Genomic DNA, 25,176 nt, shown 5'->3' with positions numbered 1-25,176 from the left:
CAAAAATGTGATATCAGTTGCATCCACATTAAAGGATCCACTTGTGTGGTATTTATTTGGGAGATGAGGTCAGCAACATCATTTTTGAATCTTAAGGGACAACTTAAAGTGACTTTTTCCATTACATACTAAATCTTCCAGTGACGACAACATGCGTTTACTGGCCCTACACTGGGTTTTTTTAAAGTACAAATGCGAACAGAAACAATAAACTACTCAAAGGCAAAAAAATAAACACACTTTGTAAAACTAGTCCATCACTTTGCTCCAGACTTAAACAACTGGTTGGACTGTCATGAAACTTCTTACAGACATACAGTGCGTGGTGCTCAGACAATGAAAGACTTGAGGAATCTTGTGACTTTTCATTTAGTGTCAAAGCTTTCACTTATCCAGTTAATATCTCCACATCTACCGAATAAAATAATACAAAATTAAACATCATACCTACTAATTATCAACATGTTAGCATGCTAAAAGTACCATTTAGCTTAAAGCACCCCTACGCCTATATACATCATCACAGAGTTTGTGTGTGAGTTTGTGTCAAGGTCAAAACCCATTATGTGACTGGAGTGTGTATGGTCAGTGTGTGAAATACTGTTGACTCAGTTTGTCCAAGATTTGTCACTAGATGTTTTTTTGGAAAGTTGCTAAAGCGGTCCATAAATCTAGCAACGAAGGTGCTAAGTAGCCAACACTTCCCGAAAAGGTCCCCCTGATGGCGGAACAGAAATTGTTCACACCAATTTGCCAGAATAGCTGCCTTACATTAAATATATTTTCTGGTGAAGCTTAAAAAAGGGGCATTACTTTCTAATTTGTTACTGCACCACGCCCACGGTGGAATCTCTTGCACTTCACAAACCATTCCATTCAACATTTGGACTTTCCTCTTGCTTCTCCCCCTGCAATATGTTTATTTTCCTGTAAATAAACTCTCATGAGCTGAGATGCTCTGAGACTTTGTTTTCTGTATACAAGGGTTTATTTGTAAGGGGGACACCCACCAGATAAACTCTGTGCACTAGGGAGGTTTATGACAATAACAATAATGACCAAAGGTATGTGGACAACCTTACATATGTACATCTGTGTACTTTTTGTCTTAATTTCCCAGTGGAGAAAACATGTACTTACTTTTTTATTTTGAACTAATGACTCACTATGAAATCCCAGTCCTGCTGTTATTACTCACAACAAGAATGTGTTTCTGGCTCAGTAGTCCCTCTAAACCACAAATGATTCCCTCCCGGCTGCCTCGTCTCTAAGGATATGAACTACTGTGGTAATATGGCCAGTGATTCAGCTAGAGAATTAGCATTGTGAAAAAGTGAAAAGTGTTCAACACAAACTATCGTCATAAGATTGTTAGTAAAACAAAACTTTAATCTTAGAAAGCACAATTCATGGGCGTAATAATGGCAGTTGCCGTGGTTACAGACAACCACAAGAAGTAAACAGATAAGTGCCTATCTGAAAACCTGAAAACATATTTCTCAGGGTTGCAAAAGGATTTTCTCATTACAACACGGGTTTATTTTTTATTGTTTATATGGATCCTCCTCAGCTGTTACCATGGAAACAACCTCTCTCCTGCGGTCATGGACGGAGTATGGGACAATGGACCCTCAAAGCACAGATGAGTATGACAGAGTTATTTGGTTCCCTGTCCATGTGTCAGTGTTGTTGCCAGAAATATAACACGCTTTCAGACGTCCAGAACTTCAATTATCAGAGAAATAACCTGAGCAAATGTTTAGAGAAACACAGATTTTTAGCATTGTTTGCAACTGTTTTGATCATTTTTGAAAGAACAGATTTAATTACTGGGTCCATTTGTTGTTGAGAATTGGAGTGGATAATCAGAAACCACCTGAAGAAATCCTACCTTTTCTTTTTTTGACTGAGATGGAATTTCTTCAAATTTTTGTGAGAGAAGAGAGTTCCGTTCAGAGTGAGTAGCCAAGATGAGCCGTTGGATCGAGTGTCTGCTTCTCTGATTTAATTACTGAGTAAAAATAACAATCTTCTAGGTTAAAATAAATCTTTCTGTTTATTCTCATGGCAATTCATATTTGAATTGATATTCCCAGAAAAAGTGACAGTGCTGTTATTCACAGTATTACTAAGAATCTTGATGAAAATTTTGTTTTGACAGATCCAAACCCTAGGTTTTCATGTCTTTCCAATAGTATGTGACCTGAGCTGAGTCACTGAGTCCGGAAAGTGATGCCAGATAGCGTGGTAGCATTTCTGGAATTGTTTTCAAATTCATCAGAAACCGTCAGACTGCAGTGTCAGCAAAGGCTTAGGTTTCCCTCTGGCAACTTTCAGATTTTCTGAGGCACTTAACACTCAAGTGTCTCACCCACAAAAGCATTATCAAACACATTTTTAAATAAACCTTTGTTATTAATAACCTCATCAATAGCCACAGATTGGACCGTATTTTAACAACTGAAGCCTGGAAACAGCACCTGCCAACTGTAAGGGTGGAGGGACAGCTGACCAATATCTCATTGCTCCCATTACTCTCTAACTTATATATATATATATGCTCCTGCTTGGCAGCATTATAAGGAAACACAGTCCTATCATTGATATGCTGATGACACACAGATGTACGTCTCTGTCCTCTGATGATCTAAACCCCACAAACAAGCTGGTAAACTGCATTGTAAAAAGAAGAGAAATAGTAGCTGTAGGTCCTCAACAACAGACACATAATATATTCACATTTAGACTCACTGTCTCTAAAATACAGTGAGCAGGTCAAGACTGTAGAGTTGTTCTTGATGCTAAGCTTAACTTTGTCAGTAGCATAAGTGGGGCAGCTTTTCAGAACCTTTGTGTTTTCTCAACCTTGTGACTATGACCTTCTTTTTGCTGTTTTTGACTGTGTGTGTGTGTGTGTTTGAATTTCCTCTTTATTTCAGCAAATAAAACTGACCAGCCTCTAATAATTGTTCAGAGTGTTCTGCAACTATTCTGATAATCTCTGACTGAGACTTGTCAGCCCCCCCCGGATTTACTGTATGACCAAATGGTCAGTCCCTTGAATGCCAGATGTTCTTCCCTGTCCCAGTTGCCTGGCTGAGAGACCCACTCGCTCGCCTGTAAACCAAACTGGCCACACCTACTTACACACCTGCTGCCATTTTCCTCATCAGCTCCCCTGCATATACACCAGCCTGATTTCTTCTTAGCCTCGTGTCGTTTTGCTCGGTTTCATGTTCATGCCAGTGTGTCTGTGACCTTCAGTAACTGGCTCTGTCTGCCTGGTCTCCTGCCTTTCTATAAGCTGTTGTTTTCAGTTCACCAAATAAAGCCACTGCCCTGAACCCACTGAAATTATATATATATATATATATATATATATATATATATATATATATATATAACACAATGAAACTAAATGTAGCTCACTGGGTCACCAAGCTTCCTAGAGGTAAAAAAAAAAACAAACAAAAAAAAAAACCTTGAGTAACTGCTATTAATTACCTATGGACTCAACATAAATATATTCTGATCAATCAAAATCATGTGAAAAAGTCTATAATAAAGCAGTAATGTTCTTTGGCCATTAGGTGTCACCAGTCACTTTTATAAACACAGCATAAAGAATGTGCTCACTGACCAGCAATAATAATCAATGTCACTGCTGCTGGTGCAGCTGCTAATGCTTTAGTAGTTGACTGTGTCACATCAGTAAAAGACTGTAACGTGCAGTCAGTGCACGTGTATTCAGAGAAACAGATGCACAGTCTGGCTCTTAGAGACAGATCTAATCAAATGGAGGGCTGTTCAGCTTCAGGAGCTGCAGGGAGGGTGATAGGTGCATTATTAACTCCAGAACATTATTAATCCCAAAGGGAAATTGCAGCGTGGTTTATCCTTTATTCCTCAGAACTGACCTGACTCCCAGGCTTCAGTTTTCAAAAGCCCTGATTATCGTTGGCATTTTAAAACAAGCCTATTTGTTGTGCTGTCTCCATGTGGAAGAGAACAAAGGTTTTTGCAGTATGTTCGAGACAAACAGCTGTTTCGTGTTTTCTAAACGGAGGAAAACACAAAGAAAAGCATGTTTGCCTTTGCTGATGAACCACCTGCTGCAGCTCATAGATGATGTAGAGATGATAATCATCATCTTTAATCACTGATTTTTATGGAATTCACTTCAAAACTAATTAAACCAAATATGACGATTCAAATCAAAATAACGGTATATTTTTCTGTTGTAACATGTTTGTCTTGTATCTCTGCAGTGCCTGGAGCCGGAGTAGAAACCTGCAGCATTTAAACACTGTCAGGAACTTCACCTCCCTCTCACCCAGGACAGAGTGTCATTGATGTAAAGAGCCGCTCTTACCAGGTGAGATCCATGCAAGCGCCGGGTCTAGCGTGAAGTCGTCTTTAGATAAAAATAAGAAACGTATTCTGATTTTGCTTGTTTGTCTTTTGGATTTAATAAAATAAAAGAACTCTTTCTTATTTTTCGATTCTGTTTTTAACAGGAAACTTCAAAAACCAAAAAATACACAAAATATTTCCAATATTTTCAAATGTTTTTCGTTTGATTTGCTTCCTTTTTCATTAATAGGCTACAATGTTAAAGCATCACAGAGAAAATGTAAAGAAAACACACTTACGATTATATTTTCTCCGAGACACAAAATCCTTTTTAATTCCTGTTTTAAAAAATGAATAAACGAACCTGTACCGCAAGGCTGCTCAGTCCGACCTCAGGTGGGACCAGACTTTCAGCTGTTAAACCATAGCATACCTGTCTGTGTCACAGTTTATATTGCTCAACATCACGAGAGAAAAAACGAGAAATAACCGTTTGTTTTTTTGCTTTTGTCTGTGCTCTCATGCAGAGTTTAACAAACAGCCCTGAGCTCTGAGCGTCGACAGATGAAGAGACCTGCATGAATGAAAAGCCTGGGGGTGTCAGGAAGCGCCCGCCGCCTCCCTCCTCACTCACACAGCAGCCTGAGACTCTCCTCCAGGTCCGCGTGTACAGAAAGCACAGAGTTCACAGGACAGATACACAGTGAATGTTACACACACGTCTCTCTGAGGGGATGTGGCACGGGTTAACAGCATTCATTAGAAACATGAAATGATCATTTTGGAATTCGCTGCTGAAAACAACAGGTCGTTTGAGTAGATATTATATTTCCCTCTTTCTCTTTCTTTATTCGTTTATTCTGCGCAGGCTCTTAAGGTCAGGTCTCCCGGTGTCTCTCCAATCAAATCCTTTAATATCGAAAAGGAGAAATAATCAACTCAGACATTTAGAATAAGAGGAATCCCAGTCAGAGGGAAAGCCACATTTCATCTTCTACTCTACATCTGACCCCGTGTTCAGATACACGTCTGACCTGAGCTCATGACATGTGATCGCCTGTTATGACCTTAAAGTCTGCTTTAAAAAAAGCGGGGATGACTGTGTGATGGTGGATGACGCCACGGCACTCCCATGAGCAGAAAGCTTTTCCCTGTTTGATGGATGTGGTGTAGGGGCGTCGGACTCTGATATATAGAGGATGTGGTGAGAGCAGTGAACACCATCCTTCTCCTGACGGACCGCTGCAGCCTGCACTCAACGTTACGATGGTAGGTGGAGATAGAGAGAGGCGGGAGACTCAGACGTGCCGAGACTTCTCACTGGAGACGCACCGACACATTGACGCGACCTGCCTCCATCTCTCAGCGCTCTGACACCGTCTCTCTCTCTCTCCTGTTTTCTGGCTTCTTAACTCACAGACATGATGGAAACATTCACCTGTTTCAGGAGGACTTTGTTTTCTTTTCTGCATGTTCACCCCCTGCTTTAACAGTAGATGGATAGTTTGGCTTCTTCCTGACTAACCTGCTCCAGGTGCGACACCTCTTGCTTTGCGCTCGGTTCCTCTCCATGTGTCTTCGTTGTATTTCGTTGCGTTTCCTTGTTTTTTTCAAAATATTCCTCATCTCACCTTGAATTTCCTTTTCCTGTTTTCTTCCTTCCTCTCCTCCTCTCCTCCTCCCTTCCTTCCTTCCTTCCCTCCCTCCAGATGCTGTTACCGTTCCTCCCGGTGATGCTGCTGTCTGCGCGCGCCGTCCTTGTCGCCAGCGTCGCCGCGCCGGCCCTCACCTTCAGAGGAACCGACCCGATCACCGGTCAGCCGGTGGTGTGTGACCGCTGCCCGCCCGGGACCTACTTGCGCGCGCGCTGCACGATGACGCGCAAGAGCGAGTGCGCGCCCTGTCCGCCGGGCTCGTTCACGGAGCTGTGGAACCACATCGGAAAGTGCCTGCGCTGCGGAGTGTGCGGCCACGACCAGGTGGTGAAGAAGGCCTGTTCCGCGGACAGTGACTGCCAGTGTCAGTGTAAAGACGGATACTACTACCAGAAGAACTACGACATGTGTCTCCGCCACCGCGAGTGTCCGTCCGGAGAAGGCGTGCTGACCGAAGGTAAGCTGCTGCTGCCGGGGCAGCAGGTCCGGGTCAGACGGCAGAGATGGAGCTCAGATCAGGCAGAAGCTGGATCATGGTTGTGTACTGCTGTCATCCAGTCAGGCCTGTGTGTGTTGGAATAAATGAGGTGCAGGTGTTTTTGACACATAAACCTTCCTGATGCTTTAAACAGGAAGCTGCTGAGGTTGGTATTCAGACATGTCAGAACAGTCTTAGAGGCTGTGTGGTAGAAGATTCAGAAGTCCAGCTGAAAGACACAACAACAGTACCCACAATGCCTCGCCTGACTCCAGATGAACTGAGTGTTAGGGATTCTCTGGTCTGTTCATTCACTACTCACCTGGAACATTAATCTGAGCTCAGATCAGCCTGTAAGCTCTGCAGGTACATTTGGCTCCAGCAGCTGAACTAACCCTGTTACCATGGAGACCAACTTGTTGTTACTGGTTTTGGCAGCTATAGTCAATTAAAGGACAATGTCTGTGTCGGCCTGTGTTACCTGTAAAGGTTGTTAGACTGACGTGAACCACAGAGACGAGCTGAGCTGCATCAGTAACAAGTGGTTGTAGCCACAGAGCATCACAGCAGGACGGCACTGGAATGAGCTGTGACATGTTTTAGACATTTACTGCCCCACTGAGGCAAACAGTGGTAACTACATGTAGCGTTAATGCTCCTTAATGAGCTGCATCAGGGAGACCGAAATCAGGAGGTGATTGTCTGTGAGTTAGAAGAGTCTGGTGTTTATCAGGATACACACTACGCTGCTGCTGCTGCTGCTGCTGCTGCTGCTGCTCACTGACCAACATGTCGTTGAGTCTGTGAGGTTTAGTTGTCGTACTGTCACTAACAGAGTAATCAGAGTTATCTCAGGACAGGTCTGAGCTCCCTCTCCATCAGCTAACACAGATGCACATGTCTCCTCCAGGTACAGCTGATGAGGACACAGTCTGCCACACCTGTCCCAATGGCACCTACTCTGACACAATGTCTGCTCACCAGACCTGCACAGAGCACAAGAGCTGCAGAGCTGCAGGGCAGCAGCTGGTGCTGAAGGGCTCCATCTGGCACGACAGCCTGTGTGTGAGCTGCACAGAGCTCCAGTCCAGAGGTGAGATCATCATTCACTCTGGAAAAGAGACATCTGTGGTTTGGCCTATTTTATTTACTAGAACAAACACACTTTAAATCACTGACAACTTCCAACATGAAAGCAAATCACTGATTAGTTAATTCACTTAATTTTCAGAGAAAACACAGAGGCACTGCTTGGCACTGTCTTCCACACGGATTCTAGTTTGAACAGCTTGAAAACTGTTTCAAGATCCTCTGACATTCAAGATTTCAAAGGCAGCTGCCCGCTGACTGAGCTGAGCTGAATAACTGTGAATTGTTTAATTTCCACATGTGGTGATCCTGCATTTAATCTGAGGCCACATGGTTAAAATGTTACTGGAACAGTTCCACTTTCACTCCTCAACCAAGATCACTTGACTGGAAATCACCACAAACCTTTACCTGGATTAATGAGTGCTGGACATTTTACTTTCAGTTCCTATATTTAGTCAAAACAGGAATGGTTCTGCTGCAGGCCAAGCTGAAGCACCTGTCCCTGCCTCACTATCAGGCCTTTTGTGTTTCGTTATTCACTGAATGATTCTGGGTATATATATTCTTCATTTCTTGCAGATGGAGCCAGCTACCTCAGAGAGATCCTCCCAGCTTTCTTTGCCCACCATACACTGACAGTGAAGCGGCTGCGTCGTATCGTGCACCACCTCCCGTCTGAGGACGGCAAAAAACAGGCAGGAACTTCAACGCTTAACCTCCCAGAGCTCAGAGTGCGGATCAACGCTTGGGTCGCCTCTGCCACGGCTCAGCAGATCCGGCGGCTTCCGGAAGCACTGATAAAGGCGGGAGCGAACAACGTTGGTGAGCGACTGCAGAACAAACTGCGGAGAATCGACTGTAATCTGAACGAGCTGTGTGCTTTGGCAAATGAGGTGGATGTAGTTTTAGAGTAGGTAGGACGAGGCAGAAAAGATCTTGTCACAGGTACTAAGGTGTACAAAGTGTCCAGTGTTCACTGAAAAATTATTCTGTTTTTGTGTTGCTCAAAAATTGTCAAAACGTTAATGCAGGCTTTAGTACTTTTTGCATTAGTTAAAGGAGAATACCAGCCTTTCAGAGGAAAAGTTAATTCACTTCTATCTGCACCTACCTAATTAACACTCCTCCTGTCTCAGAGCATTCCTGCTTTTTGTTGTTTTTTTTTCCTCATGAAACAAAGCAATCTAAACTTCCTGTTGTCGCCTCGCCTGAAATGACCGGCTGCCCTGTGTAACGAAACTTAAACTTAAAAATAATTAGATGAGAAACTATGCAACATGTTGTGAAGGACAGGTCATTTCAGGTCAGGGGACTGGACAGAAAACAATGCAGATCTAGCACTGCGGGGGAAAAGTCTGTTCACTCTCTGAAAGATCGTAGTTCTTGTACTCAGGAGTACATTCCTCACATATGTAATGATTAAAGTACAGTCTTAAGATCAGATGTCTTCTGATGCCTAATTAGTAGTAGAAGTAGTACTTACTATAATAAGTAATGTACTCCAAAGCACAAAACTCTTGTATTTTATTTCTGGGAGTGAAAGCAGAGAGAGGACCTGCACAACTGACACTTTGAAAAACAAAATTAGAAAAAAGCAAACACCGGTATTACCCTTTAAAAAATAAAAAGTGTTGGCCTACAGTTTATCTACCTCTTCCTATGTGTGCAGTTAAACACTGATGTGGTGCCACAGTCTTAATTTATTTTGCTATTTATATGATGAGGTAAGTTGTATCCTATGAGAACAGGGTAATGGAACTCTTGTTAGCAGTTTGTTATTTTTTTACATGATAGAAACATAATTGCATACAAGTAAAGTTAGGGCATGTGTGGCTGCTTTAAATGATGCTCAAATAAAATGAACATACTATATAATCAGTGACAACTGTTTTCTCTCTTATTTATTAAATTATTTTACCGTAAAAAGAACATTATGCTGAAACAACCAGGACACAATGAAACCAATGAAACTACAGATAGAAATCATCTCAGGTTCAACTCAAATCTATTAATAAATCTTCCAAAGGAGTCAAAGAGGGAAAGGACTCCTTCTGAATGGTAGAAACATTTCAGATGAGAGTTTTGTTCTGATGGAAAATTCAAGTTGAGTTTCATTTCAACTACAAAATTGCAGCAGATTCCTTTAAGACCAAAAAACATGGAAGCAGTTTTTATAGAACTTTTTATATAGTTTTTTAGATTAACACCAGCAGAGGAAGACAGTGTTTATAGATGACTGAAAGATCTGTGATCTGGTAACTCTGATGAGTCAAATCCCAAATGAAAGGGTCCTCCACCAAAGACAGAACAGTTCATGAAAAAATGAATAACACATGGACTCTTACCAGCTGCTTGTCTTCTATTAACAGACTTCATTAGTGTGGGAATAAGAAGGAAAAGGTTGTTATTTTCCTCTGACACCAGAAAACTGCCTGAAGTGCACTTGGTCTACTTGTTAGCAGAGATACAGGCCGGTCAGCACCTGAACCTCTTCCCATAAACAAACACCATGTCACCTTTTTTAGTGATGTAAGGTATTTCAACCTGTCCTCCTCCTCTCTTGGTGCTCTGCCCACATGCTTCTTTGTTTTCAGACTTCAGACTGCTCAGTAGCTCTCTAGTGTTTGGTAGTTCTCCCATCCTTCAGTTAAATACAGACCAAACAGAAACATTAGTCCTGTAACTGCAGCTGGTTCAGGATGCTGCTCGGGTCTCTGTGCTGGCCTCCAGTAGGTCCGTGGGAAACTGAAACTGAAAGCTCAGCAACAAAAACAAACAACAGACAGACAGATTGAGCAAAACGTTTTTTTAAGGGAAGTTACTGATGTGCAATGAAGTGTCACAAGATAGTGTTGTTGTAGTAATAGGTGGGAAAGCCCTTCATATCTCTGAAACCACAGCAGAGACTCTGAAACATCAGAAGAGGGAAAAATGTGACTTGACCCTGGTATGATCGTTGCTTTGAGTATTTCTAGAACTGCTGACCCACTGCAGTTTTCACACTCTGCAGCCTCCAGTGTTTACTCAAAGACAAAAAACATGCAGTTAGCAGCAGTTCATGGAGGTAAACCACCTGCTGATGAGAGAGGTGACAGAGGCCCACATCACAGGCTCACCACACCTGGACAGCTGAAGACTGGACCCAACCTGCCTTGTATCAACAGTCCAGGCTGCTGGTGGTCCACTGTAACAAGTCACTGTGACTCTGCTTGTGTCCCTGACTTCTTCCCAGGAAACAGCTAACTAAAGAACTTCCTACAAGTTAGACAAGAAGGATATTTTTCTGACCAGAATTTTTCCTGTTAGAAATAACAAGTGAAAAGTGCATTGCACACTTGGTGCCAGTGTTGAATACTTTTGAAAATTCTGTGGACAACGGTGTGTTTTCAGATGTACTTCATGGTTTGCAGCAGTCTGCTGCTGAGAAGTGATTTATAGCTCAGCGTTGGATTTCCCTCACTGACTGATTCCCACCACAACATGGATGTCATAATTATCAGGTACCTCACATTCTTTCAGCCACTTTGTGATACAGAGACAATGGGAAGGTCTGACTTCTCTCGCCACTGCTGCTGTTGAAAAATGAAGGGGGAAGTAATCATGTTGACATGGCGAGAGAACAGCAGTCACAGTGTTTGCAGTGGAGATAGCTGTGTTAGACTGCTGACTCACTCACAAGGACGAGATTTTCCTGTAATTCCTTGATATTGTCTTCATCATTCAACAGTCTCTACCTGGGTCAAAAGCTTCTAGGAAAAACCACAAGCAGCAATCACAGTTGTGATTGGTCAGCCTGGGCCGTGTCTGCAGACGTAAGAACCACAGACCATGCTTCACTTTTGTCAGGTCTTTGTGTTGCTGGAGATGACGTAAAATAGTCTTTGTTGACCCTCAAGAGACAAAACCCAGCGGTCTGCGTAACAGTGACGTGCAAAGGAAGGTGTCTGTGGATGTGTCAGAGTGATAAAGTCTGCTCAGGGAGGAGGTGGGGGTGGATGGATGGATGGGTCAACAAACTTTGCACTGTTTCCAGTTTCCAACTGCCAATTAGCATTTGTTTCCCAGACCTTAGTCACATGTCTCTGGCCTGTGATCGCACAGATCCTCTAACTATCAAAGTATTTTAACACAAACCACAATGTTTACCCAGCCTGCAGCGAATCGTGTTTGAACCAAAACATTACCAAATCTTAATCAGAGTTCTATCATTTATGCAACTGTGACTTGTAGCAGTTTTGGAAAGCGAAGAGAAATGAGGAGCGTGAGATGAGAAAACACTCGGGTGTGTTGCTCTGGAGAACACATTTTGTTGTTCAGTGTAGAGCATGTGTGCGCCGAGGGGCTGAATGTGTTTTACCTGGCATTCAGACAGTCTGTGGATATGACGCTTGTGTTCTCTCAGACTTGCATGTGCTGCAACAACATTGTCCTTGGTTCATTCAGGGGTCTCTGTTGCACGTCATCTTTTCTTTCTCCCTTTCTCCCACAGTCTTCTCTGTCTCTCTCCTGAGGTATAAGGAAAAAAGCAGCTCATCGTTGCAGTGTCACTGAAGGTGCAGGTTAGAAGCTGAAGAAGATCCAGAGAGGAAGGACCATGGTTTTTTCATTTTTCTATAGATTTAGGCTTCAAGGGGATTTTAAACAGCTAAGACAGATGTCTGATGAGTGTCACTATCTTACTGAAACAGCTTATTGTTCATTCAGTGGTTCATTGTTATCCCACAGACTGAGACATAAACAACATGGTAATATGTCCCATGAATCTGAAACTGGAAAGTACACTGTGATCTCTTCAAAGCAAAACAAACATATTGCTGTTCATTAGAAGCTCTACCACTTCTTGAAATGTTTTGGAATCAAAGATCAGAGGTTAACATGTGGGTGTTGGTATGTTGTCTTATTTTACTGGAGACATTTAATGACCCATGAAATAAAACTGTTTGAACTGTGTAGGCCAAAACATCCTTTGACATATCAGCCCTGTAAGTTCGTCATCGTCCAGCTGAAGGTCATTTTACAGTTGCTGCTGAATGGATAAATACCTCTGAGTTAATACTGGCTGTCGTCATTTGTGATGAAATGTGATCTGATCAAACATAGTGTGTATAAGCTAACCACAAAGAAGCAGCTGTAATGTTTTGTGTCTTCATTGAACACATTATTGGGAAAAGTGAGAGAACCCTTGGATGTAATGACGGGTCGAAGCTCCTCCAGTATCTGTGGGTCAGACCTGGACGTTTGGACCGTACAGCTCAGGTATATCTCAGGAGTTGTGGTGTGCACAGGTCTCTGACCTCATCCCACAGCATCACTACTGCAGTAAGGTCTGGGCTCTGACTGCAAAAGCTGGACTTTCATTGTCTGAAGTCGTTCTCTTGTAGATTTACTTCAGTGTTTTGGGTCATTTTCCTGCCACATCACCCAACTTCTGCTGAGCCGCCCTGCAGAGCCCTGCCTGTAGATTCCCTGGTGACCTGTGCAGGCTCAGAGGCAGCGAAGCAGCTCCAGATCATGCATTTTATTTTCCTGAAAACATATTTGCTGTGGAAAACATATGAACATAACTTACAGGAGACGAGGGGGAAGAGATCAGAGGTAAGTGTTGCTGGGAATGTAATGATCACAGTGTGACAAATGTGGGACTCATCATATTTAATGATACCAGTAAACATCGCTCGAGTGAGGAATTCTTTTGGTAGTTTCAAAAGTTCACATTGTTCCTTTACAGAGATTATCAAAAGGCATTCTGGGAAACAGCCAACCTCAGCCTGCAGTACTGCAGATGTACTTTAGTATGTAACACCATTTCACTGCGCAATTATTCCTGGACTCCTTACTGTTTCACATCACACAGGGATGATTTTGTAAAACACTACAGTTTTATGGTAAAGTTACGTTCTAACATCGAGGTTTTTTTTCCTGTAAGAGCTTCTTCAGTGCAGGGACCTGCCCTGACCTCTCTCATTCCAAAGAACATGTTCACTTCTACAGAATCAAGAAAATAAGAGGAATATATTTCTAGTATGCAATTAGAGAGCAGCATTACTGAGTGAAATTTTCAGTGCAGTTTGTAAAGAGGGACTTTTTGTAAAATTCTTGAGGTTAGTCCAGGAATGTGTGGAGCGTACAGGGACTGATGAGGTGAGCAGAAACTTGATAAAAGATAGCAACACCGCTGTGATGAGTGGACAAACTCCCCCAATGGAGGAGTTTGATTTATCATGTTTGAGAAACTGAAGGAGCAGGTGGTTCTCCCTCAGAGTAAACACACAGTAAACACAGCAGCTTCCTGTATTTCACAAACACCCAGAGAGAGTCCTGGTCAATGACAGAAGCTAAACGAAGCAGACGTGATGTGAGTGGCTGGTTTCACTATGACAGAGGTTTGTGCTATTCAGATGCTTTTCTTATCCTTCCAGCTAATCACAGAGGGAGGCGTTACTGGACTGAAGGGACTAAACTCTGAGGGGGTGTGATGGTTTTCATTCTGCTCCTTTTCCAGTGATTGTGTACAAGACAAATCCTCTTCAGGTCAGTGTTCGTCACGTGATCAGGTGTAGTTACCCACTGTGGCCACTATGTCACAGTCACTCCACAGACGCTGCTCTGTTCCTGGGGGCCTCGTACGGGTCGGCCTGCAAAACATGTTCACCTCCTCTGCGTGTTTCTGAAATAAAACAAAGCCAGTCCACTCAGGTGCGTCCAGGTGGAACCACTTGACCTTTCTCAGGTACCAGACTGGAAAAGTCATGATATTTCAGTGTGGAGAGTCGAGTGATGGCGCACAGAGTCATGTTGAGGAAGAGTGCAGACTTTATTCTAAAACCATTTCATGTAAACAACCGGGACCTCCGTGATTCACTTCAAACTAACGCAGAGTCACAGGAGGAGACATCAGGAATATAACTTCTGAGCACAAACCAGCAGAGGTGAGATACTCTCTGATTCTGATTCTTCGCCTGTTTGTGTGTTTGCTTGAATTAGCTGAAGCCCTGAAGCGGACATGCGCTGTTTTCCTCGTTGTGTTACATGCCCATGTTATCGCCTGGGGTGTGAGTTGTGTTGCGTTCATAGCGCGCACAGATCGTCTGTGCTGCACGCGTCTCACGCAGCCTCGTGCACAGGAGGTTAATCACTGTGTGTGTAATGCACTTAGAGAAACTGACTAGCTGCGATAAGTCAGGCACAATGAAACTAAGTCATAGTTTCAGATGTCAGTGGTGAAATCCTCCTTCATCCAGCCTTAGATAAATCATGCATGAAACATTTTTGAACCATCTCCTCTAGAGGTTGATACACAACACAAAAAAGTCAGTATTTAAGATTTCACAATGGACTGAATCTACTTTGATAGTAAAGACGGAGTACAGCCTGAACAGGCCATTCAATCCAGATCATCCAAAGAAAGAAGACTTCAGTTCTCACTTATTTTCAACAATAGGTGTCAGTTTACCTGTAGCCTCACGCAGCTGTGGGAGGGTTGACAAAGCAAACAAAGCTTTTACAGTGACACCCTGTATTACATTCACACAGATCCACTCAGCACAGATTCATGTTGGAAACTCCACTTAAGCAATGTGGATAGTTACTGTCTTGCTCAAATCAACATAATTTTTCCTGCTCAAATTTCTCCAGACCATGAGCAGTCACATGAGGTTTCATAACTGCCTGGCCCAGTATTCCCTCTGTTTTCGCTCCGGTTTCAACTTCAGTCCAGTTTCCAGTTGGGGTTTGGGGACCTCACAATCGCCAACACACTCCAACACACACTAGGACGGTTTACAGCTGAGTGAGAGGGGACTAGGATGAGAGGCAGCTGCTCGGAGTCCGAGGCCGTTGGTGGATGGTGGTGTTCTCTCTGGGTTGAGAGCGAGCTGTGGTCTCAGGTGGTGAGGTTTAAGCATCGGATGTTCTGTTGTTGGCATCTGTAACATTTAATGCTGTTGTTACTGCACAGCCACAGAAAGGGTTTCTTGGAAACCCAGGAGTCACTTACAGGAACTGGACGAAGCGTGACACTTCAAGGAATCACAGTCTATGAGTGCACTGGCACTTACTGGAACTACTTGGCTTCCAGTCAAGTGAACTGCTGGACCTTCTGGACCTGCAGAGATCAAGTAGTACCTGTGCAGTTATCCACCCATGCAGCAAGTTTAACACAATGCTTGTGAATTTTCCCCTTTCATTGTAAAAATCCTGTTTCTGTTTTGCCTACGTACAGTGCACAGTTTATATGTGGAATTTCTTACTGTAATCTCTCTTAATACTAAGATTAATATTTAACCTCAGTAATTCAGATGTGAGAGGAGTTCCTGTGCATTCAGAGCAATAAATGCTTTTTAAATGTTATTTGTCTGTTAGGCAACACACAGGTTGCTGCACCTTGTTATTGGGGGTTGCTGGAGCTCTAAGGAGACTTGCAGGCAGTACATGAGTGTGACTTTTTTGTAGATGTCAACTTATTTCTTTACAGGTTAACCAACGGGGATGTTGGCACACTCACACACACTCACACACACACTCACACACAATTCTGGCTAAATGTCAAACCACCTTAGAGGAAGAAATTTGCAATGCAGCAACGCTTAGACAATCATGTTTCAGACTTCCTGCTGTGTTCCTTGGTGAACTGCTGATTGCAGTCATGCTCTTGTGATGTAGGATGACATGACAGTTTTAAGACAATCTGAGTCTGGAAAGCAGCCTTACCAGAGAAGGCTGTGGGTTTATTCTCATGGCTCCCTGGTGGCCTAATGCTGACTCTAAACTGTGACACCTCCAGTTCCTGTCACTATCTAAGCATATTATAAGCACAGTGCTGAACAAATATTTTAGAACAGGGTTCATTCCCTGAGGCAAAACGTTGTGTTTTTGCTATTTCTTGTGTATACATGGAAATTTTAACTGGAAACTGGCACTGCAGGAGAGGTTAGAGGATGACTAAAACCATGAGGTATCATTCTTTGGGGACCATGATTTTCCACAGGAAATCGTACAGGAGTCTGTGCATGGACTTACAAGTGGAGTTAACACTTTGTGGTTATATGGCTCTGTCAACAAGTCCAGAAGCAGTTAATTGGCATGTAAATTCCTAAGCTATGGCCAGGTGTGTTCAGTGTGGCCACAATGACCTTGACCTTTGACCTTTGATCACTAAAATCTAATTATTTTATCTCTGAGTCCAAGTTGAGCTTTGTACCAAATTTGGAGGGATTCCCTCTCAGTATAAAGTATAAAATATGATGCTTCTGATCACAGCTGTCATAGAAAGGCACAAAAAAACACTATCATTTCCTATAAAATAAGAAGCAACATTATGATTATTATTATTAATATTATTATTTATATTAGTTCTGGAATGTCGACATGATGGGTAATGACGTCTTGTAAAGACGAACAAAATCTAGTCTTTAATTTCATTTTGTTTGTGTATTAGCAGTGTGTGCGTCAGTGATATACAGAGTGTACCATGTTCTCTCATGAGCTGTAAATGTAAGAGCGTTTGTCTGTGGACTGTTATGATTAGGCAGGAAGGTTGTCTGTTTATCTGTGTTTTTATTGGCCTCGAAAAATGAACAGTAATCGTCAGCAAGACAAAATATCCCACGTCATTCACTGACGAGACAGTTGGACAGTTTTAACCCTGGGCATGTCACCAGACCATCGCAAGAATGACAGAAAGATAAAAACATTTACAGTTACAGTCAGTCTGCAGGGAAGATTCCTAAATTCCCCAAGCAGTAAAAAACAGTTGGTGATTATTTAGTTTCATTTTTTTTTTTTCAGGAAAAGAAAAACCCACATGAACATGAAATTGTTTGGCGGCTGACTTAGGAGTCCCATGTTTTGTACCTAATAGTTTAGAAGTATTGTAGCTAGATGTAGCATGTGGGTAAAAAGCAGCAGCCTAAAACAGACATGAACATCACAGCTGAGTTACGTCAGCAAATGCTCGGCACGTCGAGAGTTATCAGGAGCAGCATCCATCTTCTCATCTAACATTCCAGATATGTGTCATTGCAAGCCACTTAGTGGAACATCAGTGGTTTTGCATGTTATTAAGTTAAATGTCTTTTCCAGGTCATACAGTCAGTTTTTAACAGGCTTCAATCCATTGCCATAAAAATGTATTTATAGTGGTAGGATGAGCAGAAAATCCATTATTGTGAACATTTTGTTGATGAAGTCCACACTGTCCATTAATATATATTATTAAATAGAGCCTCAGAGCGAGAAATCTAGCAGCAACTTTTAGTGTTGAGGTGGACTAAGAAAGGTTGATATGGGAAAACAGAAGCTCAGCATCTCTGCTGATCTCCGAGCCAGGTTGGGTAGGGTAGGAAATGGAAAATACAGGTATGGAAATCAAGCTAAACATAGATACAGTGTAAGCAGAAAGATTTCAAATCACGCAACCTCAAGAGGCTGAATGGAGCCCACTGTGTTTATTTTAGATTCATATGAAGGTTACTGTTTAGCTGCATGCAAATACACGTGTATTGTAATGTAAAACAGTTAAAAGGAATCAGAAAACAAGCACAAAGAGATGCAGAGTAACCACAAAGAGGAACAAAATGACTATAGATAAAAGCAAAAGAATGAAAAAGTGATGCATACAAACACAAAACAACCAGAAACAGACATAATACAAGGGCAAGCATAATCCGTCCATGGCGGCACTGACTGTTGGTAGGAGGCTGACGTGGACCGCAGAATCCAGTGCTAATGTCCACCAGGTCCTGCACTATTATGCCCTGTTTCCACGTAGCTCTGTGTATGTATGAGAGTCAACCACACATCCACTCATTCCTATGGGAACCTCCTTGATCTCTACTCCTTCCGGTTCTCTCCGTTCCGTTCATAGTTTACCTCACAAAAGTTGAACATTTTTCACTTTTCCGGCAGATTTTGGACAGAGCGTGTGCGCTGCACCACATAACGACATCACAACCAAGTTTGGTTTATTTGGACCAATCTCCTCACGCTCCACAAGACTTTAATTCCTGTTTTATTTTGAAAATACAGCTCTTCCTCCCCTACTTGTCCTGGATTTATGTTGATTGTGGACTTTTGCTTTGTTTCTCCATGTCTGCCTTTGGGTCCTACTCCTGTGTCTTTAGTCTGATAAACATAGCACCAGGGCTTTTTCTATGATAGAAACTGTCCATTTTTGTGAACACAGCCTTCGCCTGGAGTTCAATGAAAAAGCTACATTTTAACAACTGAATTAGCTGGTTAGCATCTTCAGAGACCAGTTTATGGTGGTCTAGGCAAACTAGCTACATGGCTGCAAACGTTCCAACATCGTGATTGAGCATAAAAGAAAATGAAAATGTATGTTAACAAGTGGTTACTGAATAATTTTTTGGTAGTTTCACAACAGTTCACACCTTAATGTGCGTAACTCTGCCAAAACAGGCAGTGTCCAGTATGACTCGAATGTTCATCTGGGTAATCTGTCTCCAGGATCCGACCTTTAGTGGATCACTAAGTCCAGACCAAAGAAAGAAATGATCAGTTTTTAGATCTATCCATTTTTTAGGTCACGCTCACTTTGACTTCTCACATGTGAAACACGAGGTGTCAACAGGAAGTCACATGGACTGACAGGTGACTCATTCATTGGATGGTTGATTGGTCAGCTTTATTTAGCATCATTATCATGCCTGTTGTTTATGTCAGAAGAAGATTAAGACCATCATCTGCTGAAGTCAGTGTCTTTAGTGTTTGCTTTGCAGTGTTGGTAAAATGGCCACAGAGTGCACTGTCATGCCCTCAGAGCTGCATGACAAATATTACAAATGAATAATGCAGGAAACTCATGGGGGTGTTTAGATTAGAGCACATCTTTTTCTAGTGAACAGTCAAATGGAAAAATTCCACTGAATCTTAACTGTTAGTTTCCTTTATCAGAGAGAGACAGAAAGGCTGACACAAGACTTTTACTCTGATAATAAAAATAATAAATGAGGGTTAGCAAAGCAAAGGCTAAATATAGGCAACAGATGGTGGGCAACAGCCTCTAAAATGGTGCTGTTTGGAGTTTTACAGATCAAATCCAGTGTTTAAAATTATATAAACAAATCATGGAAAGGATTTGTCACTAAAATGCCTTTTAGAAACAGTACTGTAGATCCTGAGTTTAGATTTAGAACCATAATCCAGCTGTTCCGTAGCCTGGGGGCTAGGACAGGAAAAACACTCTGTGGGGTCAAAAGGGATTAAATCAAGCCAACAGTCGTGAGTAATATGGGGCCAGTGGTGTAACTAACTCTCATGTTCAGCACAACAGGGAGGAAACAACAGGTTCACAGCGAGCTACATGATAAGATGTCTGACTGTGGTCAGTTTCCTACAAAGACAAACAGTCCTGAGAGCAGAGAGTTTACAGGAGGATTTTACTGTGCTGCTGGTTTTCAGAGGTACCGGATAAGTGCCAGCAGAGAGCACAATAACATGCTAAACATAGGTGCATTTGCCTAAATTCCTTGAATGACTATCTGTGGTTCTGTGGTAAGCCGCTGTGCACATACTGCCTACGTCACACATAAACTCTGGAGTGACTGAGGCCCAGGAGTTCATGTGAGTCCTATCTGAATATGTAAAAAATAAAGAGAAATAAAATGACGTCCATCTGTGGACAGATACCGCTCATTTGCCTGTTCACATGTGATGAACTTTTCATGTTCTCAGAGCCTCATGGCAGAAGATATGAGAGTATCAGAGCAGCAGGTCTCAGAGTCACTGTTTGACATGTATGCAGTCATTTCTTTGGGTTAAACGATTATTTCCTATTGACTTTATGCAGCCCACCCCAACACTCCATTCCTGGTTTTGTCTCTTACCTACCAGCTGCTACACTGTGTATAATGAATACATGTATAAAGTCATTGTCCTGATATGTGATTATACATAAAGTTTGAAGTTAATAACTCTTGTGTTCTTTCTGTCAGCTCTGTCTGAGAAAATGGACATCGATGTTTGTGCAGTCATCTGCTGAATGTGGATTTGAAGTCGTCTAACCCCAGCCCCACTACGACCTCTCCCCCATGATGAAGAAGGAGCTCAGTGGTCGCCATTTTGACAGTGAAGAGCTGAGCTGCACATGTAACGAGCTGTTTAACTCGTCTCCTTCAGCCTCAGGCCGCCAACCCATCAATCACCCCTTGTACTTTTCTCAATATTGAGAGCACACATCCCCATTTTTGAGGAGGTCATGTGATCTTCCAACACCTGCGTCACAGATATCAGAAAAAGACAATCCCATGGTCACAGTTGAATTCAGCTTCGACAGCTGTCTCAGTTAGCTTACTGTTAGCTGTAGCAGCAGCATCATGTTTCTGTGGTGAAAAGTGTCACCACTGCTTAGCAGAAGTAGTCATAGAAATCTGGACTGTGTTGTGCAATAGTGTAACTGAGTGAATGTATCTCCTCTGTCACTCTTGTGCAGAGGTCACACTCAGACTTAAACATACGTAATGATACAGTATCATGCTGTTGGGTAGATAGCGGTCGATTGTCAGACTGCTGCGTCTTGCAGCTTTGTCACTTGATGCTGTGGGCCAGAGCAGGTGATTGTGAAACAAAATGAATACAGTTTCAGTTTGTACATTCAAATAGCAGCAGGAAAGAACACTCTGTTCACCACAGCTCAGACTTTTGACGGTGCTGAGTAAATATAGTATATGACAATCATACTCACTCAGTTGATTCATGAGGCTTGGCAGCAGAATGTTCACACACATGAGGGCAGGAAGTGGAATATGAGACAACATAGAGAAGAGGACAAAACAGGAAATATTGAAACAAAATGAGAAACAAAAACATGCCCTAATGAGCAGACCTCACTGTAAAAACCTGATAGCTACAGATACATCAGTGGGAAAAACCAAGAGATCTCGCCTTTCAGAAGAGATGCACTCTGTCAGGAACACACCAGGCAGTGAAAGCCTCTCTGCCAACCACTACATCAACCTGGAGCCGGTTTAGTGCATTGCACTAATCAAATATCTCCTGGGGCAGATTTTATCTAAGCTGAACCTGAATCAATAACTGCATATGATGGTACAAACAGAAACTCAGATGACTCAAGGTCTGCACACCTGCTAATTTCCCCAGCTTCTGTCTCCATGTCAGAAACACATGATTTCTATTTGGATCTTTCCCACCGGTCACTTTATAGCCATCTCTCTGATGTCATCCTCTGGGAAAATTGGAAACTGTCCAATCTGTTCCATCACTATTAGCTTTTACTTTCCAGGCAAAGCAAAATTCATCTGGAATGACCCAGCTGACCTTAGAGGAGAGTGCTGGTTTAATTTCCACTTAATGCATCAGGGTAAAGCCCACAGTGACACTAACCTCCAGTAGTGGCTGATGAATCTGGAAACTGAGGGCTTTTGCTCATACATTAGCAGAGCCATTGTCCAGCTTGGTGCAAGCTGTAAAAGACTGTAACAGTTACTTGACGTCTGAATAAGAAAAGCAGACAAACTCCATCCAGTGGTCTTTGGATGAAGATCAAATCAAACGTTTTTCAACATAAATGCTGAACGTGCATCATATTTTTTAGAACAATGAGCTTCAGTCACTGATAAATAGGGACAGACTCCCTTATATGAGGTCTTGATTGGCTACAATCATTCATGACTCCTGGAGGATCAGGAGGAACCAGTGCTGAATTTACTGCCAGGGTGTTCAAGTGCTTCTGTTCCTTAGTGTGTACTGGGTGCAAACCTCTAATCACCACATGATGTGGTATTGAATGGGAGTAAACCAACATACTTCATTGTCCTCCTAAAATTCCAGGCAGCAGGCTGGATAAAGCTGATGGCTTATGAAGAGGTGTTTTTACACCAAACTAACTTCCTGTGGTGATTGTGCTGATGTATCATGAAAGTAGCAGGGGGTGACGGTATTTAAATCAAAATGCAACGCAGGAACCCAACAAAGAAAGGAGCTGTGAGTAACGACAGGCTAATAAGATTCACTCTGGTGCATGAATGAATCTGGTGAGTCCTGTGGTCTCTTTGTACTGCACTGAACCAGTACCAGCCAAGTCAGGTTGGTTTGTACTGGTTTGCAGTACTGAAGGAGTGCAGGTTAAACCCTGTGGGAAAAGCATGTACACCTGACTGTTCAGGGTTATAATGCTTCCATTTAGGTATTTGGTAAGGCTGAGAGTCACTTTGGTTACATATAAAAGGAAACTAGGCTTTCAGTGTTGGTCTTACAATGAGGGCATTTGACTATTTCCTGGAATAAGTATGTACCAGTGTGAAGTTGATTTGCATCAAATACCACGCGAAAATACCTGGAATTATAAAATCCTGTCTCCTTGTATTATAAACTCATATATATGACAGCATGATATGTAGATCACTGTGAAAAGAACAGTCCATCAGTCAGACAACACGCTTTGCTTTTACTTTTTTTATTGGTACACTGAAAAGCAAATCTGGATTTAATAATTCAAACTCTCCGTCCGACTGGATCACTGACATTCCCATGACGCAGGGTCAGAGTCAACAGTTGCACCGTCGCTGTAAACACCTACATCGCCATCTAATGGACAAGTCAGGCACTGTGACATGTGAAGACACTGAAATGAGTGGAAAAAAGTTTGTAGTGATTTTGATGACATATTTGAACAAGTGCACAGAAGACGTCACTCAAATCAAAACTGATTTATCTGGATGTTATCTGGAATGTTATTCATTTTAAAAAACTAAAAATCCTCATATATTTTATGTTTTTAATTTCCAGAGAGAATCTCAATCCCTGGAAACAATATATTTACTTAAAACACAGGACTGTGTTATCCAACCCAAAGTGCAAATAATCACTGTAAACAAATTTCAGCTGTTTTCTGAAAAGTTTTGACCAGATTTCTGGACTCTGCTAACGTCATGTCAGAAAGTTTCTGATGGGAAATGTGCTGCTCATTACACACTAACATTGTTAGAAAGTCAGAGTCTGTGCCTTCAGTTTGTGCTGCAATTCACTCAGGTAGAAAGGTGCATACTGTTGTTACCAAAGCCACTTCAAACCAGTTGGTATGACAAACTTTAAAAACTGCTCTAAACACATGAGCAGTGTAGAAAGCGTGGTACTATACTGTAAATGACAACACAGGTATACAGGTTATGATTATAGTACTGTGGTAAATAGCATCCAGTGATTAGTCACATACGTCCATAACCCGGTGTAGATAGTAGGTGTAAATAATGGATTGTTTGAGGCTGTTTCTGTGAAAAAATCCATTTTGATTATTATTGATTTATTTATTTTGACTTGTTCAACTTCGGTTTTGTGGCACAATCTACCACTATATCACACCAAAATTTTAAGCACTTATGACTGAATCTGTGCAGGAACATCCAGGTCTATATTCTCCTCCATACATACCCAGTCGGAAAACATTCAACAACTCTTTACCCGAATCCGTATAGAAAGGATCCTCAGAGCTTCTTGGATATTCAGAACAAATTTCATTGATGAGTTTGCACATGATTTTTTTCCCCAAGAAAATCCACAAGGTTTGTCAAAAGCAGATCTAAAATATTTTACATTCAAATTTCACTGGACTAAATCCAGATCCATTAAACCAGCTGCTGGTCCACTGACAGTGATTGTATGTCCACAGTACAACACTGACGGCTCCGAGTGAATATAAGTGAGTAAAGTTTATTTGTGTGGCTCCTTTCACAGATACAAAATCACAACATGCTTTACATTGAAAAATACACTGTTGGAGAGAATATTTAAAATAGTTAACAGTAGATATCTGTCTCCATCTACTGACTGAATCAGATCCACACACCCAGCTCCACTGCCAGGATGCCACAGCTGATATCTGAAGGATTTGAAACATTTTTTCTTTGGTGTAGATACCATGTCTATAAATGACTGTGTCTAAGGATCCAAACCTCCAACTGATTCATTTTAAGGTGTGTCACAGAGTTTATTATAATCCTAGTACCAAGTCTGAATAGTACCATGTGCCAGCTTCATTCAACAGGAAACCAAATGTGGGAGTGTCCCTCTGTTTAAGACTTTCAGGGTCAATTGATTGTGGAGCTGTGGTCACATGCAGGAGTGAAAATAAAGAACAAACTCTGTGGGGCATGAACAGAGGAACACAATAGGTCTCCCCTTACTCAGTGAACTGTAGTGGAGTAGTCCATGGGAGAGCCCAGGGTGGGTTGTTAGGCATGTGGAGAGATGCTGCAGGGATTTATCTTTATGCAAAACATTCTAATTATTATATTTCATTATCTTCTGCACTGTTTGCAAATAAAGAGAGAGACTGGACCAGTTAGACCATGTTAACACAAATGAAAAAGTCGTGTGTTAAAAATCTAATGTTGCATTTGAGTCAGATATTTATCAGCAGTTTGGATCATAAATATAACACATTCATACTAGTTCACTGGTCCATTCACCAACAGCTGCACATTTGATCTGTGAAACTGAATTCAGGGGAAAAGCTTTCTGCTCATGGGCTACACATGTCAGGTCTACAGCTCAGTTTTATGGAATATAAATATACGATTCAAGATGAGACATGATCAGATTTCCCACAGGAGACGCACCGAC

The 25,176-nt window shown here is 42.0% G+C and overlaps 1 protein-coding gene and 1 long non-coding RNA gene across 4 annotated transcripts; both read left to right on the top strand.

The window, feature by feature from the left end:
* The first annotated feature begins 1,380 nt into the window (after positions 1 to 1,380).
* On the top strand, positions 1,381 to 9,456 carry LOC108887581 (tumor necrosis factor receptor superfamily member 6B). Of its 3 annotated transcripts, XM_051069051.1 has the most exons (6): positions 1,381 to 1,646; positions 4,269 to 4,375; positions 4,881 to 5,622; positions 6,063 to 6,465; positions 7,397 to 7,579; positions 8,158 to 9,456. In XM_051069051.1, the coding sequence occupies exons 3-6, from the start codon at positions 5,620 to 5,622 to the stop codon at positions 8,490 to 8,492; spliced, it is 924 nt and encodes a 307-aa protein (XP_050925008.1). In that variant the 5' UTR covers positions 1,381 to 1,646; positions 4,269 to 4,375; positions 4,881 to 5,619; the 3' UTR covers positions 8,493 to 9,456. The 3 variants fall into 3 exon arrangements, with proteins under 3 accessions (XP_050925008.1, XP_050925009.1, XP_018538547.1); XM_051069052.1 differs by lacking the exons at positions 1,381 to 1,646; positions 4,269 to 4,375 and having other exon boundaries at positions 4,617 to 5,622; XM_018683031.2 differs by lacking the exons at positions 1,381 to 1,646; positions 4,269 to 4,375; positions 4,881 to 5,622 and adding an exon at positions 5,641 to 5,887.
* Positions 9,457 to 14,117: 4,661 nt separating this feature from the next.
* On the top strand, positions 14,118 to 24,722 carry LOC127141786 (uncharacterized). The gene is made up of 2 exons (XR_007812298.1): positions 14,118 to 14,507; positions 20,532 to 24,722. It is a non-coding gene; the product is annotated as an uncharacterized LOC127141786 (long non-coding RNA).
* Positions 24,723 to 25,176: the final 454 nt, after the last annotated feature.

The sequence above is a fragment of the Lates calcarifer genome, linkage group LG3, assembly GCF_001640805.2.
Source record: "Lates calcarifer isolate ASB-BC8 linkage group LG3, TLL_Latcal_v3, whole genome shotgun sequence".
Classification (NCBI taxonomy): Eukaryota; Metazoa; Chordata; class Actinopteri; family Centropomidae; genus Lates; species Lates calcarifer.
The sequence above is the reverse complement of the archived record's forward strand: the minus strand, read 5'-3'. Positions and strand labels throughout refer to the sequence as shown.